At 34.1% G+C, this 20,084-nt stretch overlaps 1 protein-coding gene across 1 annotated transcript in view; it reads right to left on the reverse strand.

Annotated features, from left to right (window-relative positions):
- Window positions 1–20,084, reverse strand: part of FBN2 (fibrillin 2) — a 266,506-nt gene that overhangs the window by 169,087 nt on the left and 77,335 nt on the right. Inside the window, exon 7 of the mRNA XM_019732405.3 lies at window positions 2,161–2,286. Within this exon, the coding sequence (XP_019587964.1) occupies window positions 2,161–2,286 (126 nt within the window). The remainder of the gene's footprint in view (window positions 1–2,160; window positions 2,287–20,084) is intronic.

Consider the following 20,084-nt stretch of genomic DNA (forward strand, 5'->3'; position numbering starts at 1 on the left):
CTCTGTCTTGGCTCTATATGTTGTTTTGATGAAATGTGATGTAGAAAAGGCTCATTCTATTTTCAACTAAGAAGAAATACATTGTTAGATGATTAATGGAAATGTCACAACACTTGAATCAGTCAGTGGCTATGCCTTCTCACCTCTAATCAAACGCTGTCTTTGTTCCTAAGTCCACCACCCTCGAATCTAGTTTGGATCTTATTCCAGAAGTGAAAAGTGAAGGGGGGTGGCAAAAGGGTGAGTGATAGAATCAACCCCCAAAAAAAGAAATCAGGAGAGAAAACAGAAAAAGTAGCCAAGATATAGCAACAGCACAACGCACACTATCTATGGATCTCTTAGTCCCTCATCCGATTCCTATGCTAACTCAGATCATTTTCCCATCTCCTAAGTATTTTTCTTAATCTTTCCACTACAGGCCAGCTTTGATGATCAACATCGTACTTAAGTGGCATAAACTATGTGGACATTCTTTTTTTTTCCACATTGTAGTCATTTATTTTATTATTTTTTTTCAAATTTCAAACTTAAAATATCCTGTTTTTTTTTAAAATTAAAGATTACTGGGGTGAACACACAATGTGATATATGGATGATGTATTACAGAATTGTACACCCAAAATTGGACATTCTTGCTAACAGTTACAGAGAGAATTTATTTGGTCTTTAAAATAATTAACCACATTTTATTACCTTCTCTTTCAGGGAGCATGAAATTAAGTTGTAATAATGTAAAATGTATAGAACTATAGACTATTTTGGAGCTGACTGTTAATAAATTGAGGCAAATAGGAAATACAGGATGATACATACATATCCCATGCATTCATGGGATTATGATTTCTGGTGTTAAAACAATAGCATATGCACCCATACTCCACCTGCTGTCTGATAGAATAGTTCGTATTCCTGTTTGTCTTCCATGATTAAACTCTAGATTTTACCTTTCCTATTGTTTTCTTCTACAGAGAGGAACACAATTTTTTATAACCAAGCAACAAAAAATAACCCGAAATACTGTCTACTGAAAAGAAAAGGAACAAAAGACTGTTTTATACACCAGAAGGTCATGTTAGTTATTGAAGATAAGTGGGTCTAAATGAACTTGTGATAATTTTTTTTACAGAAAGCAATTATAATACATGTGTGGTACTTTTAGCCTACTGAACTCAGAAAACGCTCCCAGTTAAGATCATAACAGGCATATGGAAAAAATTCAGATTTACTGAATTTCCCATATATATCTATCCACCTCAGTTAAGCTAGACTGGCAAGAACAAATATCTAGGATAATTTTTTTTTTTTAAACTTTGACTAGATGAGAATGCTTATGTCACAAAATGAATGAGAACAGATATACCCAATTGTCTTTAGAAAACTGCCTTAGTTGAAATAAACTGATTTGGGTAATATAATAACAGAAAAGATAAGCTTTATACATCAGTATTATTAGAACATCACTGTTCTAAATATCCATGTTCATTAAAGCTAGACACATTTAAAAGTTTCTTGAATTTTATGATGAAGCTTTTGATCACAGATAAATATAACAAGTTAATTTATTTTATTTGAGAAATGCTGATGGAATTTACATTTTAGTATTATAATCCATATAGTCACATTCCAGATAATTTTTAAAAAACATTTTTGAGTAAGCTATTATTTCACAAAATATCTGTTGTGGTAATTTTCAAATCCTCCCTGAGTCAATTATGTTTGTTTTTCAGGTTGGTGGCTAGTCAAGCAATATTCAATACAAACATTAAAACATTTACTTTATAATATACAACAGTGCCAACTTCTAATGATTCTTTTTACACATAACACCATATTTCATTTAGACTTTTCTTTACCCAATTTTAATCTTTCATATAATTTTGTAAGTGAAATGAAGCATTATGAAGGAAAATAATATAAATGGTTGGATTACTCCCATTCTTATTACAAAATCAAAACTGAGATAATAAACCAGATGCAAAATGCTCTCTGGCTTTTCCCAAATCAAACCCATTAAATGTACAAACCAAGACAAAACTACTCTAAGGTTATGACTCCATTTTCGTATCAAAATAATTATAATTGTTATTAAATTCCTCAAAATTCAAAATAGAGTTACAGTCATCAATTAGACATATCCCTCAAAGTAGAGACACTTACCTTCACATTTCTGAGTAGTTTCACTCTGCTTGTGACCAGCAGGGCATTTGCATTCAAAAGAGCCCACAGTATTGATGCAGTTTCCTCCCTGACATATCCCAGGAATAGCCTGGCATTCATCAACATCTGCAAGAAGAAAGCATTTTGAACATAAATACCACTGATTTTGAGAAAACATACATTTGCATTTCTTTAATGTATAGACAAAAATCAGTTCTTGTTAAGAATGGTGTGAGATCAGTCAGGACTCCTTTGTGTGTGTAAATTTTAATTTATGTAAATGTTACATATATGTTATGGATCTCATTTTGTTTCTTGAATTTTTGTTTTGAAATTTTACTTTTAAAATCCATCCATGTTGCTATGTGGACAACAAATCTCTTCCTTTGATTTGCTGCAGAACACTTCTGAGTGTCTTCACTGTCCTGGTGATGGGTACTCAGTATACCTCCAACTTCTCACCACCTCAGTGAATGATACAATGAATGTCTCCACTATGTCTCTTTATGGAGTTGAGTGACCATAGACTTTTGAGAACTGAAAGAGACTCTATCCTCTTGTTGTAGACCAGAATAGAATTGCTACATCATAGGATATATATATACACCCAATATGAATAAACATGCCGAATGGTCAGAATGCCTGCAGCAGTCTTTATACCACCAGCAATCTACACAGCTACAAGTAGTCCCCACACCTCTACTGTTCATGAGGATTTTTCTTATTATTAGTTTCAGGTGTACAAAACAACATGCTGATTACACATTTATATACCTCACAAAGTAATAACCCCAGTAAGTCTCGTACCCATCTGACACTGTACATAGTTATTACAATATTATTGACTATATTCCCCATGCTGCACTACACAGCCCCATAACTACTTTTTAAATTCTAGTTCACATTTAATATTATTTTACATTAGTTTCAGGTGTACAGTGCAGTTGTTAGAAATTTATACAATTTATGAAGTCATCCACTAATAAGTCTAGTACCCATCTGACAGTACATATAGATTTATAATATTTTTGACTATATTCCCCAATTGTATTTTACATCCCCATGACTCTTGTAACTCCCAGTTTGTACTTCTTAATCCCTTCCCTTTTCTCACCCAGCCCCCAATCCCTTTCCCATCTAGTAACCATCAATTTGTTTTCTGTATCTATGGGTCTGTTTCTGTATTGTTTGTTTATTTTGTACATTAGATTTCACACATAAGTGAGACCATACGGTATTTATCTTTCTCAGTCCCACTTATTTCACTTAGCATAATACCTTCTAGGTCTATCCACATTGTCACAAATGCTAAGATTTCATTCTTTTTTATGACAGTAATACTCCATTGTATATGTATCTGTATGACTATTTCTTTATCCACTCATCTACTGATGGACATTTTGGTTGTTTCCATATCACAGCTACTGTAAATAGCACTGCAGTGAACATAGGGGTACATAAATCTTTTCAAATTACAGTTTTGGATTTCCTTGGATAAATACCCAGGAGTGGAATGGCTGGATCATAAGATAGTTCTATTTTTAATTTTTTGAGTTTACAAGTTTTTTGTAAGTTTTGGATATTAACCCATTATCAGATGTATCATTAGTAAATATCTTCTCCCATTCAGTGGGATGTCTTTTCATTTTGTTGATGGTTTCCTTTGCTATGCAAAAACGTTTTAGTTTGATGTAGTTCCATTTGTTTTTTGTTTTTTTTCTTTTATAGCCTTGCCTGAGGACATCTATCAGTAAAAACATTACTAAGGGTAATTAATGCCTGAGACTTTACTGCTTATGTTCTCTTTTAGGAGTTTTATGGTTTGGGGGGTTAACATTTAACTCTTTCTTTAATCCATTTTGAGGTTCTTCTTGTATATGGAGTATGAAGGCGGTCCAGCTTCATTTTTTTGCACATATCTGTCCATTTTTCCCAGCACCATTTATTGAATAGACTGTCTATAGCCCAGTGTATATTCTTGCTTTCTTTGTCACAGATTAAGCAATAATAGAGGCATGGATTTATTTCTAGGCTCTCTATGCTGTTCCATTGATCTGTGTGTTTGCTTTTATGCCAGTACCATGCTGTTTTGATTACTATGGCCTTGTAGTACAATTTGATATCAGGAAGTGTGACACCTCTAGCTTTGTTCTTCTTTCTCAAGATTGCTGTAGCTATTCAGTCTTTTATGGTTCCATATAAATTTTAGGATTATTTGTTCTAGTTCTCTGAAAAATGTCATTGGTATTTTGATAAGAATTCCATTGAATCTATAGATTGCTTTGGGTAGTACAGACATTTTAACTATTTTAATTCTTCTATCCATGAGCATGGTATTTGTTTCCATTTATTTGTATCATCTTTAGTTTTTCTTTTCTCTTCAATGTCTTACAATTTTCTGAGTACAGGTCTTTCACTTCCCTGGTTAAATTTATTCCTAGGTATATATGTGTGTGTGTGTGTGTGTGTGTGTGTGTGTGTGTGTGTGTGTATTTGATAAAACTGCAAATGAAATTGTCTTAATTTCTCTTTCTGAAAATTCATTACTGATGTATAAAAATGCAATCGATTTCTGAATATTAATTTTGTCTCCTGCTACTTTACTAAATTCATCTATCTGTTCTAATAGATTTTTGGTGGAATCTTTGGGGTTCTCGCTATATAATATCATGTCATATGCAAATAATGACAGTTTTACTTGTTTTCCAATTTGGATGCCTTTTATTTTTTTCTTGTCTGATTGCTGTGGCTAGGACTTCCAGTACTATCTTGAATAAAAGTGGAGAAAGTGTCTTGTTCCTGATCTTAAAGGGATGCTTTTAGTTTTTCCCCATTGACTATGATGTTAGCTGTGGGTTTGTCATATATGGCCTTTATTATGTTGAGATATGTTCCTTCTATTCCCACTTTGCTGAGAGGTTTTATCATAAATGGATGCTGGATTTTGTCAAACACTTTTTTCTGCATCTATTGATATGATCACATATTTTCTATTTTTCATTTTGTTTATGTGGTGTATCACATTGATTGATTTGTGGATAATGAACCAAACTTGCATACCAGGAATAAATTCCACTTGATTGTGGTGTAATATTTTAATGTATTGCTGAATTCAGTTTGCTAATATTTTGTTCATGATTTTTACATTTATGTTCTTCAGGAATATTGGCCTATAATTTTCTTTTTTTGTAATGCCTTTGTCTGGTTTTGGAATCAGGGTAATGGTGGCCTCACAGAACAAGCTTGGGAGCCTCCCCTTCTCTTGAATTTTTTGGAATAGTTGGAGAAGAATAGGTGTTAATTCTTTTTCAAATGTTTGGTAAAATTCACCTGTGATCAATCTGGTCCAGAACTTCATTTGTTGTGAGCTTGCCAATTACTGATTTGATTTCATTAGTAGTAATAGGTCAGTTCAGATTTTCTGTTTCTTCTTGATTCAGCCTTGGAAGACTGTATGCTTCTAGGAATTTATCCATTTTTTTCTAGATTGTCCAATTTGTTGGTATGTAATTGCTCACAATATTTTCCTAAATTTTTTTGTGTTTCTGTGGTGTCTGGTGTGCCTTCTCCTCTCTCATTTCTGATTTTATTTATTTGGATCCTCTCTCTTTTTTTCTTGATAAGTCTTGTTAAAGGTTTATTAATTTTATCATTTCGAAGAACTAGATCTTGGTTTCACTGATCTTTTGTATTGCTTTTTTTTACTCTACTTTGTTTACTTCCACTCGGATTTTTATTATTTCCTTTCTCCTACTCACTTTGGGCTTTGTTCGCTGTTATTTTTCCAGTTCGCTTGGATGTAAAGTTACATTGTTTATTTGAGAATTTTCTTGTCTCTTGAGGTAGGCTTGCATTGCTATGAATTTCCCTCTTAAGACTGCTTTTACTGTGTCCCATAGATTTTGGGTTGTTGTGTTTTCAATTTCATTTGTCTCAAGGTATCTTTTGATTTCTTCCTTGATCCCATCGTTAACCCATTCATTGTTTAGTAGCATGTTATTTAGCTTCAATGTGTTTGTGTTTTTTTCAGTTTTTGTCTTGCAGTTGATTTCTAGTTTCCTACCACTGTGGTCAGAGAAGATGCCTGAAATAATTTCAATCTTCTTAAATTTATTGAGACTTGTTTTGTGGCCTAACATGTGGTCTATCTTGGAAAATATTCCATGTGCCCTTGAAAAGAATGTAAATTCTGCTGCTTTAGGGTGAAATGCTCTAAAAATAACAATAAAATGCATCTGGTCTAGTGTGTCATTTAAGGCTGCTTTTTTTTCCTTATTGATTTTCTTGTTGATTTCCTGTATCATACATCTGTCCATTGGTGTCAATGGAGTATAAGAGTCCCCTCTTATGATTCTGTTACTGTTGATCTCTGCCTTTATGCCTGTCTATATTTCTTTTATATATTTAAGTGCTCCTATGTTGGGTGCATAATGTTTACTTGGGGTATATCTCTTGCTCGACTGATCACTTTATCATTATATCCCTCTTTGTCTCTTATTATAACCTTCATTTTAAAGTCATTTTTGTCAGATATAAGTATTGCTACCCTAGATTTTTTTGTTGTTTCCATTTGCATGAAATATCTTTTTCCATCCCTTTACTTTTAATCTATGTGTGTCTTTCAATCTGAGGCGGGTATTTTAGGCAACATACATGGGGTGCCAAAAAAATGTATACACATTTTAAGAAAGGAAAAAAAACTGTATTAAAATTGCAGTACAATGACGCTAGCATTCATTTGATTAATGCCATCTTTTGATCAAACACCAATCTACACATTGCTACCATAATTCAATTCAACTTTGAAAAGTAATGCAGAGATAACATCTCTTAAAATATGTACATATTTTTGGCACATAAGTGTGGCTCTTATTTTCTTATCCATTCAACTACCCTATGTCTTTTCATTGGAGAATTTAATCCACTTACATTTAAAGTGATTATTGATAGGTACACAGTTATTGACATTTTATTCTTCATCTTTATTTTTTTACCCCCTTCTTCTTCTTAAAGAAGTCCCTTTAACATTTCTTGTAGTACTGGTTTGGTGGTAATGAATTCCTTTTGCTTTTTCTTGTCTGGAGAGCTCTTTATGTCTCCTTCAATTTTAAATGATAGCCTGCTGAGTAGATTAGTTCTTGGTTGTAGGCCCTTGCTTTTCATCAGTTTCAATATTCCATGCCACTCTCTTCTAGCCTGTAAAGTTACTGTTAAGAAATCAGCTGACAGTCTTATGGGAGTTCCCTAGTACGTAACTAGTTGTCTTTCTCTTGCTGCTTTTAAGATTTTCTCTTTGTCTTTAATCTTTGTGATTTTAATTATAATGTGTCTTGGTGTGGGCCTGTTTGGGTTCATCTTGTTTGAAACTCTCTGCACTTCCTGGGCTTGTATGTCTATTTCTTTTGCAGGTTAGGGAAGTTTTCAGTCATTATTTCTTTAAATAGGGTCTCGATCCCTTGCTCCCTCTCTTCTTCTTCTGGTACTCCTATCATGTGAATGTTGTTACACTTGCTATTGTTCCAGGGGTCCCTTAGACAATCTTCATTTTTTCTTTTTGTTGTTCCAATTAGGTGTTTTCTGCTATCTGGTCTTCTAAATCACTGATTCGATCTTCTGCTTCATCTAATCTGCTTCTAGTGTATCTTCATTTCAGTGTATCTTCAGTGTATCTTCATTTCAGTTATTGCATTCTTTATTTCTGGCTAGTTCGTTTATGGTTTCTATGTCCTTCTTTATACTTACTATCTCTTTGTTGAAGTTCTTACTACCGTGTTTCCCCGAAAATCAGACCTCACTGGACAGTCAGCTCTAATGCGTCTTTTGGAGCAAAAATTAATATAAGACCCAATCTTATTTTACTCTAAGACCGGGTATAATGTAATGTAAGGTAATGTAACGAAACATAACACAACATAACATAACATAACATAATACTGGGTCTTACGTTAATTTTTGCTCCAAAAGACGCCTTAGAGCTGATTGTCTGGCTAGGTCTTATTTTTCAGGAAACACAGTAAGTTCCTTAAGCATTCTTATAACCAGTATTTTCACCCCTGTTTCTGGTAGGTTGGTTGCCGCCTCCATTTCATTTAGTTCTTTTTCTGCAGTTTTCTTCTCTTCTTTTATTTGGGACATGTTTCTTTGTTTCCTCATTTTGCTTGCCTCTCTGTGTTTGCTCGTATGTAGTAGGGAGATCTCCTACGTCTCTCAGTCTTTGCCAAGTGGCCTTATATAGTAGATGTCCTGTGTGGTCCAGGGGCGCAGTCTCCTTGATCACCTGTGCGTGTATTCCACTAGTGTCCCTTCTGTGTGTTGTCTGCATTCTCCTGTTGTATTTGAGCTGTAATTGCTCTTGGTGTGTCAGTGGGTGGGATTGACTGTCAGGCTGACTGGCTACTCCCACAGTGTATGAGCTTCTGTGTGGGGCTGACTCCTCAGAGGGGGATTTGCCCAAGTGGGCTCTTGTGCCTGTTGGGACCACCCTTTGGGTGTGTTGTTTCTGGTGCCTCTTGGGAGGGGATCCCATGCAGGCCAATTTCAGCCTTGGCTGTAATGGTCTCAGGAGACCTGGTAGTAGCTACAAAGCTATATGCAAGTGTTTTCTGCCTGTGTTGGACCTGGAGAAATGTGGGGGTGGCCTTGCTGCAAACCGAGGTCAGCTGCCACTAGTATTGGGCCTGGGGCAGCTGAGCAAAAGGCCAAGGGTCACCCTAGTGCTGCTGCTACCTGTATACTGCCCGTGAGGCTCTGCTGCTGAAAGATCCTCCTTAAGTGTGTAGATTGGGCCAGTTCATCCAGTGTTGACAGTGCCCCCATCAATATCTCCTAAGTTGGGTGGGATGGGGTCCCAGGGAGTCACAGGGTGTGGCTGATGGTTTTCACAAAGCTAATATAGATTCAGTCCTTGCGCCAGTGCTGAGCCTGTGGCCACTCTGCAAAATGCCCCAAGAAAACCATGGCCAGCCACTGCTCGCCTCAGGTCCGCAGAGCTCTAAGAGCTGCCAAGAAAGGCTGCAGCCTGAGCTGTGGCTGATCACCTGCCACCAAAGTTTTCACAGGCTGCTGTGGCTGTCCACGGCTGTACAAGCGTTCAGCAGCTTGTGGGTGGGACCAGCTGCCCAGGAGCTGAGGGTGCCCATGTCAACACATAACTATCCTATATCCTAATTTTCTTTGGCCTAATAATTGTAAAGAAATATTAATGATTCATTTTAGTTTTCATTTCTCTAAATATTAGTTACTATGCTTGTCAGCTTTTAGAGTTCCTCATCTGAAAGCTGTATGTTTATATCCCTTAAATATTGTTATATTGAAGTTGTTGTATTCTTTTTGAAATTTAAAACCTTTTCTTTTTTAGACATGGCAATTATTTTCCTCATCCTTTAAGCTGTCTATTAATTTCATCCATTTAGGAACAGAAATCCTTATTGATGAAATGAAATTCAAGAAACTGTAATAAAGATTTTCAGACAAATGAAAGCCAAGAGTCTACAAAAAACAGTAAAGGAAGTTCTTCAGGAAAAATCAAAATGAGATGGAAATTACTGTCTACACACACACACACACACAAAAAAAATTTGAAAGCATTGGAAAAAGTAAATATGTTGATAAATATAAAAGATATCTTTCTCATTTTAAAATAAACTTAAAGATAATTGGTTGCTGAAAATAACAGCAACAATAACAATAATGTATTTTGGAGGCTATAAAATACATAGAAGTAAAAAGTACAACCACAATAGCATGGAGGATTGAAGGAGAAAATAGAATACTATTGTAAAATAATGACATTTGAATGAAGTGGAATAATATTATTTGAAAATAGACTGTAGCAAGTTAAATAGGTAAAAACAGACAAAATATAAATAAAGCTAATAATCCAGTTGTGAAGATAAAGTGGAATACTAAAATATACTCAATCTAATAGAGGCAGGCAAAGAGCAAAAGAGGAATAAAGAATAGGTAGAACAAACAGACAAGAAATAGTAAAATATAGATTTAAACCCAATAATATTGTTAATTACATAAAATGTGAATGGTATAAACAATCCAATTAAAAATGCTGAGATCATAAAATTTGATTTAAAAAAGCAAGACATAATGCTATATTCTCTACAAGAAACCCACTTTGACAAAGATAGCTAAAAAGTAACATCATGTACTCATTAATCAAAAGAAAGCTGAAGTGGCTATATTAATATTACACAAAGTATTCATCAGAACAAGAAATATTACCATGGATAAAGATGGATATTTTATAATGACAAAGGGCTCAATTTGTTAAGAGGACATAATAATGTGAAATGTGTGTACACATGGATTATAAACTGTTAAATACCCAGAACAAAAAGACAGAACTGAAAAGAGAAATAGATGAAACCAGTTATAGTTGGACATTTTCACATTCCTCTCTTAGTAACTAATAGAATAAGTAGACTAGTAAAATAAGTATACTGAAAAACAGAAAGGATAAATAAGATTTGAATTACACACATACTTTCAACCAACTTGTCCTAATTTACATTTATAGAACACTCTACCAAACTATAGCAGAAAACACATTATTTTTAAGAGCACATGGAATATTTACCAAGACAGACTACATTCTGAGGCCATGTAAAAAGACTCATTTAATATAAAAGGATTAAAATCATCCAAACTATTTTCTCTAAACACAATAAACTAGAAAATAATAGAAAACATCTGGGATATCCTCAAATACTTGAATTTAAACAACATACTTTGAAATGATCTATGAGTCAAAGAAGAAATCACACAGAAAATTAGAACACTAGAATTATATGAAAATGAAAGCACAAGCTATCAAAATTTGTGGGATGCAGCTAAAGTGGTATGTGGAGCAAAATATGTAGCATTAAAATCCTTATTTTACAAAAAGGGAAAGGTCTAAAATTGTCAATCTAAGTTTTCATATTAAGAAACTTAAAAAGGAGCAAATTAAACCTAAAGTAAACAGAAGCAATAAAATAATAATGATAAAATAGAACAGCTGTCAAACACTAAGATAATGAATAACTACAAAGCCTGGTTCTCTAAAAATATAAGTAAAACTGATAGATATCTGTCAAGACTGATCAAGAAAAAGGAGAGAGAGAAGAAATGAACAATTAAAATCAGGAATAAGAGTGGGTGCATCACTACAAATTCTATAGAGATTAAAAGGATCTCCATAGAGACTGAAAGACAGAAATACTAAGGTTCACTCAGGAACAAACATAATATGAACAGATCTATATCTCTTAAAGGAATTTAATTCATACTAAAATCTTTGCTCAAAGAAAACTTCAGGCCCAGGTAGCTTTACTGTTAAACTCTTTCAAACTTTTAAGAAGAAACAATAGCTATTGTACACAAATTCTTACAGGGAAAATAGGAGACACTGCCTTACCTATTTTATTGAGCTATCATCACCCTGACACCAAAGCTAGACAAATACACTATGAGAAAGAAAACAATAAAATAATATCTTTTTGGAATAGGCACATGAAAATTCTTAGCAAGTCAACTCTAGCAATATATGAAAAAGTTAATACATCACAACCAAGTGGGGTTATCCCAGGAATTTAAGGTGGTTTCAATATTCAAACATCAATCAATATAATTCATTATACTTGTATTGATAGATTAAGGAAGAGCAAACATATCATTATCTCATAGATGTAAAAAAAGAAGCAAGTGGCAGAATTCAGCATTCATTCATGATTTTAAAAATCAGTAAACCAGGAATAAAAGGAAACTTCCTCAACTTGATAAAGAGCATGTACAAAAAAACTATAGCTAACATATAATAGGGGGCTGGGAAAAATCCTTTGATTTCGAGTTTCTGAATCTATCATTTTATGTCGATGTAAATCTGTCTTAATTTCTCTGTGTAAAAGATAATTATAATTCAGTGTATTGTTATGATAAACACTGTATATAAAAATAAATGTAATATATAAGCATATGTAAATTTACATTATTCAACTTGACAGGCTCACAGCAGATTTATTAACATTATATCTTTAATTACAAAATATATGCTCATTGTAATAAACGTTAATGATATATAAAATAGAAAATTAAAGAGATAACCAGTGAAATAAGTTAGCAGTCTGTTCTTTCACTTAATACACATTCAGAGTCATGATCTGTTTGTTTAACACAAATAAGATCACATGTCATGTGTTATTCTGCATCTTGCTTTTATTCATTAAAAATATTTTACGGATACATCTTACCCTATTATTCCTTGATAAGTCCACAAGTTTGGTGTACATTAGTAAGTTAGGGAATTCAAGCATACAAAAGAGGTTAACATACTTATTTCTTCCTCGCTTTAGCTCTCTATCTATAAAACCGATTGCAACAGTCCAAAGTATTTTTCTACTGAAATTACAGTAAATTTCATTGTCTTATAAAGGATAGCTGATCCAAACAAAAGGCAACTAGAATGAAATATATGACAAGAAGTTTATATACTGAACAGTTTAATTCAGAACATTCAAACTGTATTATTTTTAAAATGTACTACATTGCCACCCTCATTACAATGTGACATAAAACATCCCTAGAAACCTCTTTTCTGGCAGATAAATCAGAGAAAGGATATCATGGTATAAGCTGAAAAATGAAGCCTAACCAATAAATCCCTTAATACAAATCATAAAATCTTTTGACTACATATTTAGTAGATTCAGTAATTTTTCAAAGGAAAAGCAAACCAATTTTACAGGGTTTATTTTGTAATTGCCTAAAAAGTATTTTCCTAGAAGGAAAAATAAAACCTTTATTTCTGAAGTATCCTAGACTACAAAGATATACAGAAGTTTTTTAGATAGATCAAGTTAATTGTTAAAATATAAAAGGACATTTTAAAGAAATCTTATCGAAATAATCAACTTACACATGTAGACGCATACACAAGTGCTCTCTATAAAACTAAAAGAGGCAAGCCTCAGACCTTAAAACTATTCGAGTTCCTACATCTTCAAAGTGCTAGCATAAGCAGCTACTAATGTCTGATTAGTTTTCCACTGCCCAGATTACTACACAGATGTGTTTCTATTTATCCCTTCAATTCAGGCACGAAGTTATTATTTCTTAAAATGTTGAATTACTTCAAATCACATGTAAGGATTTTATAGAACAAAATGAAATCTTTTGAAATTTGATCTTCTATAATCACTTCAGTCTATGTCTATTAAGGTTATAATAATGTAACAAAGCAACAGTAATTCTAGTTCATGAACTCATTTATTCTCCAACTTCTCCAAATAAACTTGCCATAAAAGATCAAACTGATTTTATTATATAAATTAGTATTAGATGGTATATTATTTTTAGTTCAAATTAAAATATGGAAAAATTTGTGCAACGGTACAGGCATATAAAAATGGTTCATTTAATTTATATCTGTGGGAACCATGGATCAATTCCTATTACTATATTTAACAGTGCATGTTTTTGAACTTCGCCCGTCACCAAATTACATCCACTTTTAAAATATAAGTTTCTACAGCTATACTCCATAGAGATTCATACTTAGTACTTGTATTTCTATAAAAATGAATGTCACCATATTGGTTCCATTTTTAAAATGTAAGTTCTTATTTCTATATTCCATAGATATTCATACATGGTACTTATATTTCTATAGAAAGCAATGTCAGCATGTAAGTATAGCAATTGAAGAATAAGTCTGTCTCTACCTGGAATCTGAGAAATACAGGGTATCCTGGCAACCATTATATGTGGTTTGATTCAGCCAGAAAACCTATCCATGTATTCACAAAATTAAAATGTTGAATAAATGATCATCCCAACAAGCAAATATTGGTAATTCACTACCTATAGGACTCTGAACTTGTAATAAAAAGAGCAGATCATGGTTTTCTCTCGATGTTCCCTATCTCAACAAATGTCATCATCATTTATCCCACTGTCAAAGTCAGAAACCTAGATTAACTAGAACTATTGTCTCACTTGTCTCACGCCATTCCATCCGTAGCAACAAGTGCAACTTACTTCCCAAATATACCTGAGATCTTTCCTCTGCCTCTATTCTGGTCCCAACCTCTCTCATATCACCTGTACTATTTCAGGAACCTTCTAACTTGTTTATTTCCTCCACTCTAGCCCCCCTAGAATTGATACTCTACAGAGTAACTAAAGTAATTGTATTTAGATATCAATCAAATCAAGTACAGGTTATTATCTCAGAAGTTTGTAGACACTGCCACACTGTTTTTTGGGTTTATGAGTTGTTCTACAGAAGTGTGAGACGAGTAGGGATAGTCCCTTTTAAAAATTACTTATTGTCTTATGCCCACAGGATTCTCTTTATTTTCTCTTTTTATTGAAGTTTTGTGCCTTCCAATCTGCAGATTGAAACATTTACCTATTGTAGAAAATGTTTCTATTTTATTTTTAAGTATTTTTTCAGTCCCTTTCATCAGCTTTCTTTGGTCTGACTTCATTATGTTTCCGCTTCTTTATAATCATTGTTTACTGTTCTCTGACATTTTGATTTGTGATTTCCTCACGTTTAACCATTGTCACCGATTTTCAGTTTTATGTATGTTTCTCTGTGTACTCATATATGTATATATGCATCGATTACCTTCCATTAGGTAAAGATTTAAATCCTTCCTCAATTTCTTTCTTCAGTATTACCAATCTATCTTTATCTGATTGTCTTTACTGAACTTTTTTTTTCTTTTTAAAGATTTTATTGGGGAAGGGGAACAGAACTTTATTGGAGAACAGTGTGTACTTCCAGGACTTTTTTCCAAGTCAAGTTGTTGTCCTTTCAATCTTAGTTGTGGAGGGTGCCGTTCAGCTTCAAGTTGTTGTCATTTCAGTCTTAGTTGTGGAGAGCGCAGCTCAGCTCCAGGTCCAGTTGCCATTGCTAGTTGCAGGGACGCAGCCCACCATCCCTTGCGGAAGTCAAACCGGCAACCTTGTGGTTGAGAGCCCTTGTTCCAACCAACTGAGCCATCCGGGAGCTCAGTAGCAGCTCAGCTCAAGGTGCTGTGTTCAATCTTAGTTGCAGGGGGCACTGCCCACCATCCCTTGAGGGACTCAAGGAATCGAACTGGCAACCTTGCGGTTGAGAGCCCACTGGCCCATGTGGGAATCGAACCGGCAGCCTTCAGCATTAGGTGCCTTCAGCATTAGGAGCACAGAGCTCCAACTACCTGAGCCACCCGGCCGGCCGTTTACTGAACTCTTATAATTCTCTTTTGAGCATTTTTTAAAAGAAGGACCATACTGTTTTTCATTTCCTTGAGATAAGAGAGAAGTATATGAACTTGGTGTTTATTTGGCAATTCTTCTTTGAAGCATATTCATCTGCCTTTTCCTTATGTTTTTTTTCCTTCTCTTTTTTCAGTTTTTTATATGTAGGCCTTTTCTCTTTATTATTCATCTTTAAATGGTGCCATTTCCTCCTAAAGCAAGAAAGGGGATGGCCAAGAGGAAATGGATCGGTTTGAAAACTTCTAAAGGGAATACTGTTTGAAATACCTTCTTACCTAATTCCTCTCCCTGTCCCCCTATCCCCTCTGGGTATTCATTTTCAGCTTTCAGGTGGTGATGTGGTTCCCATCTTATGCCCTTTCAGATACTGACTCTCCCAGTTGCTCACCAGTGGTCCTTACATTCTCTTTTTCCTTTCCTCTCCTTTACCTCAAAGTGTCTCTGGGCTGGAGCCAGGTATTCGATACTAGAAATGTTTTGCCTCCAAATTTTCTCCTTCCATTCTCCTTTCCTTTCTCTGAGGGTCTGCAACAGATTTATGTCTTCCAGGGACGTTCTCCTCTTCTCCAACTGAACATCCACAACCACCAAATAGCCTTTCAGGATGCTGACACTCATAGTAAATACTTAGAACAGTCTCCCTGTCCGAGTGACTTCCCAATACCTGTACATGTTCATCACTGCTTTTAATGAGGGTTGTGGACTTTTGTTTTATAATGCCTTGTTCTCTGTTATTCATTTTCTTGTCAGTTTTCATTGAGTTAGAAGAAGGGGGAGACTCTGCTATTTTAAATAAGAGTTTTTATAATCAAGTATGTTTTAGATTGTATTGGAATGGCTTGTATTCACACAATATGAATTGAAGTTAAACTTTGTAATGATCTGGTTAACTTGGTCTATGTACATAGCCAAGATAAATTTGTTTTTAATAATTTATACCATTCAAATGAACCCAATCAACTTTTTACTTAGTGCTATATGGAAAGCCTGGAAATAACTTTCTACTGTGGACATCTTCCTCTCGGTCTACAACTGAGGAACTAGCTATGCCAGCTGGTTTCAGCCAAGATTAAACTTCTCTACATTTTTTCATGTGCAGTCAGAGTAAAGGAATTACATATTTCTGTACACTAATACCACTTGAAAAGAACATGCACCAGCTTTTGTTTTTCAGTGAGAGAGTTAGGGCCTGTACTTCTATTACTTTATTCAGGTCCTTCTCTTGTGTCCTAGCTAGGGCCTGACTCATGATATAGGTGTGAATGCCACACCTCTCATGTTGCCTGGAACGGAGCTGAGGCCCACCATCAGTCTATTACGATTGTCGATGATAAAGTAAAAGAGAATTTAATGAGCAAATTTCTTCCGCCATATTTTCGTTTGAAAGCCTAATTCCTAAATATCAAATAACATAAATAATTGTGCAGATTTCATTTTAATATATATTTTTTAATTTAATTGTACACTGCTCGTCTGAAAATCTAAAAGAACCCAAGTCATGCACTAATCTTAAAATATCTTCCTAATTAGAATAGATTCATATGACTGTAAAGAATAACAAACAAGAAACTATTTGTAAGACAATGATACAACATATGCACGTAGAAGTTTATGACAAATTTAAATTTGTAAATATTCTTGGGAAAGGGTCTCATGCCAAGTTTTATAATCTTAATTCAGTCATTTTACGATAGCCTAAACTTTAAGGCCTATTTTAGTTAACTTTGTTCCTTTACTGTAAATAAAATGGAAGAAAGTATAAGATTAAATGTGGATTAGACGTAAGCACAAGGGCTAGAAGCAAAATGACTCTCAAAATGGAAGGAGTCAAGAATCATTATGATTGACCTCACAGCACCCAAGGAATATCCACTTTTCTGACACTGCTTACATAAGGCCAGAAAGTCATATGGCAACAGTTACATTGACTGCTTTCCTTGCAGATTAATTTTTAAAAGTATCATCTTAATTTTTCTGTCAGTCCTCATTTTTCAGTTATTTTGTTTATTACAAGATCTTGTTTCGTTCCCTCTGTAGCCATAGATAAATTAATTCACTAATTGCATCAGCCACAGGATAACTTTATGTTCAGAACTTCAGAAATGTCCTCCCTTTGTTAATATGAACCAGGTTTTAGAACCAATATTAAGCTATCTACAGTTATCATCTACACAGCTGAAATTTATTTTTAACTCTATAAAATGTTCAATTATCCTATAAAAATTGATCACTCTTATAAAGAAAAATATGACATGTACATATCAAGTTTTATTATGTTATTTTTTCATGTCCTATATCTTCCAAGTTAATTTGGCAGCAGTATTTGGGAAACGGTCTAGGAATTTAAAGGGAAAAATGAAATCACACTAAGATGTAGTCTTAAAATAGTCTGAACTGAGAATCAGTATTTAATTGAGAACTTTCTGACTATGCCATGATTTTGAAATAAAACAGAACTGTTTAAACTTGCTTTTCCAGACATTTTAACCATGTGGCAAGTTTCATTTTGCTTCTGTTGCTCTATTAATCCATTAGGTTTTTAGACAAACAGAGCCCAAAACTTATCTTTGTTACATAAACAAAATCAAATAAATAAGACTGTAGACATTACTAAATCCTGACGGACATTCAGAAAGTTTGAGATCAGATCACACATTTTTAATAATTGTGTTCAGAAAATCTAGGGCTGTCTGACAAAATACCAAGGTAAAAAAGTGTAAGCACAAATATACAAGATGAGGAAAGTCAGTAATTTGCTATGTTCTGGTTGAAGTTAAGGGCTTTTCTCAACCTGAACTATTTCTATAAGAGTGGTTTTTGGAAGTATTTTCATTTTAATCCCATTAATTCAAAAGATACTTAGTGAACACCTACCTACTACATGTTAGGCACTGTTCTAGATGCCTAAGAGATATTAATGAGTAAAACAGATTTTTGCCCTAATGGAGTTTACATTCTAGTTGGAGAGAGTAAAAACAATAAAAGACAATAAATAAGCAAGTATATTAGAAGGTGAAAAATGCTGTGGAAAAACAAAAAGTGTTACTCTAGTAAATCTAGTTAGCATTGATCTAGTAAATCTACATAGTATTTTACCTTTAATAGTAATCTATGCAAATTACATGGTAATCTATATACTAATCTAGGAAATCTATTTAGTATAGTAAATATTATACAATATATAGTATAGCACATCTTCTAAAGAAAAAATCGTTTTATCAGAAACTACATACAATCAGACTAGTAGTCATATCAAAGATACAGAATTTTACTATCCATAGTAAAAAACAGATTAAAAACATTTAACCCAATCTTCATACTTAGGTCTGGCCTATAGTAACCAAAGAGACAAAACACTTGCAAAAACAATCTAAGTCCACAGCTGACATGGCTTTTATATACAATTGAATATAAATTTGTTAATCTGTTGAGTTATACGTCATCCCTTGGGAATCCCTATAGTTCTGATTTGAAAAGAGATTAGATACAAACTGTTTTTTAATATAGCCTTTTACAAAACTAACAAAAATCTTTGTAGGTCTCTGTCAGGGATAGATTTACTAAATTATGCAGAGCACTCAAAATTTATTATTCAATGAGTTAAGGCTAGCTATGCACAGGTACCCCACCCCACAATTCTCATTGGGTTTTAGGGCATTGGACTGGCTTTCTGTAATATACCATTTACATGGGCTGAGTAGATAACATTTCTACCTCTGATATGGGTTACTAACATCAATTTAAAAGACTTCACATCTAACTTTGTAAATTATTTAATTATAACAAATAAACCGAGCTCCTCATGTCTCAAATATGAGTGATATCATTTCTTTGAATAATACAAAATAATTTTCCATTTTCTTGTGATCCTACTGCCTTTTGAGAGCTCACTAAAGAGCTCTGTCTCCAAGCTCTAAAAATTGATTTAATATATAATGATATTAGAGAAGTATCCAAAGAAAAAAAAGGTAAGAATCATGATAGCTGAAAATAAAGGAATTATCCTGTAAATACATAACAAGTTTCAGCTATTCGGCTTGGAATTTAGTGTTGTAGCATCCTCAGAGCCCCAATCTACCCTGATATATAAAATATACATCAGGATGTGGTTGGGAAGATTGCCTGGTGACAAGATTGTAACCAACCAGGTTATAAGCTCTGAAATAACTGCAGTCATAGATGGAGTTCACACTTTGTCTTTGAAAACTGTTAATAACAATATCAGACAAAAATGGCAGAGTACATAAATGATGTGCTTGCTTCCTCCCCAAACCACATCAAAATTACAACTAAACTACAGAGCAATCATCATTGAGAACCGCCAAAAACTAGCTGAACAGAATTCCTATAACTGAAAATAAATAGAAGAAGCCACATGGAGACTGTTAGGAGGGGTAAAGATGGAACAGATTGGTCCCACACCCACAAGTGGCCGTTAAAAATCAGGAGGGATATCTTGGCTGCGGAGGTGCCCACTGTGGAGCGAGATGTCCCAGCCTCACATCAGGGTTTCAGTGCCAGAAGAAGACCCCATAACTTCTGGCTGTGAAAACCATCAGCAATTGTGGTTGAGTGAGACAGAGGGCTGCTGAAGACCCATGCGTTCTCCTAAAGGGCCTGCGTACAGCTCTAGCATGACGGCAGGAGCTTGAAAATTGCCAGGA

Source organism: Rhinolophus sinicus, chromosome 3 (assembly GCF_057876585.1).
Source record: "Rhinolophus sinicus isolate RSI-liver-muscle chromosome 3, RSI-T2T, whole genome shotgun sequence".
Classification (NCBI taxonomy): Eukaryota; Metazoa; Chordata; class Mammalia; order Chiroptera; family Rhinolophidae; genus Rhinolophus; species Rhinolophus sinicus.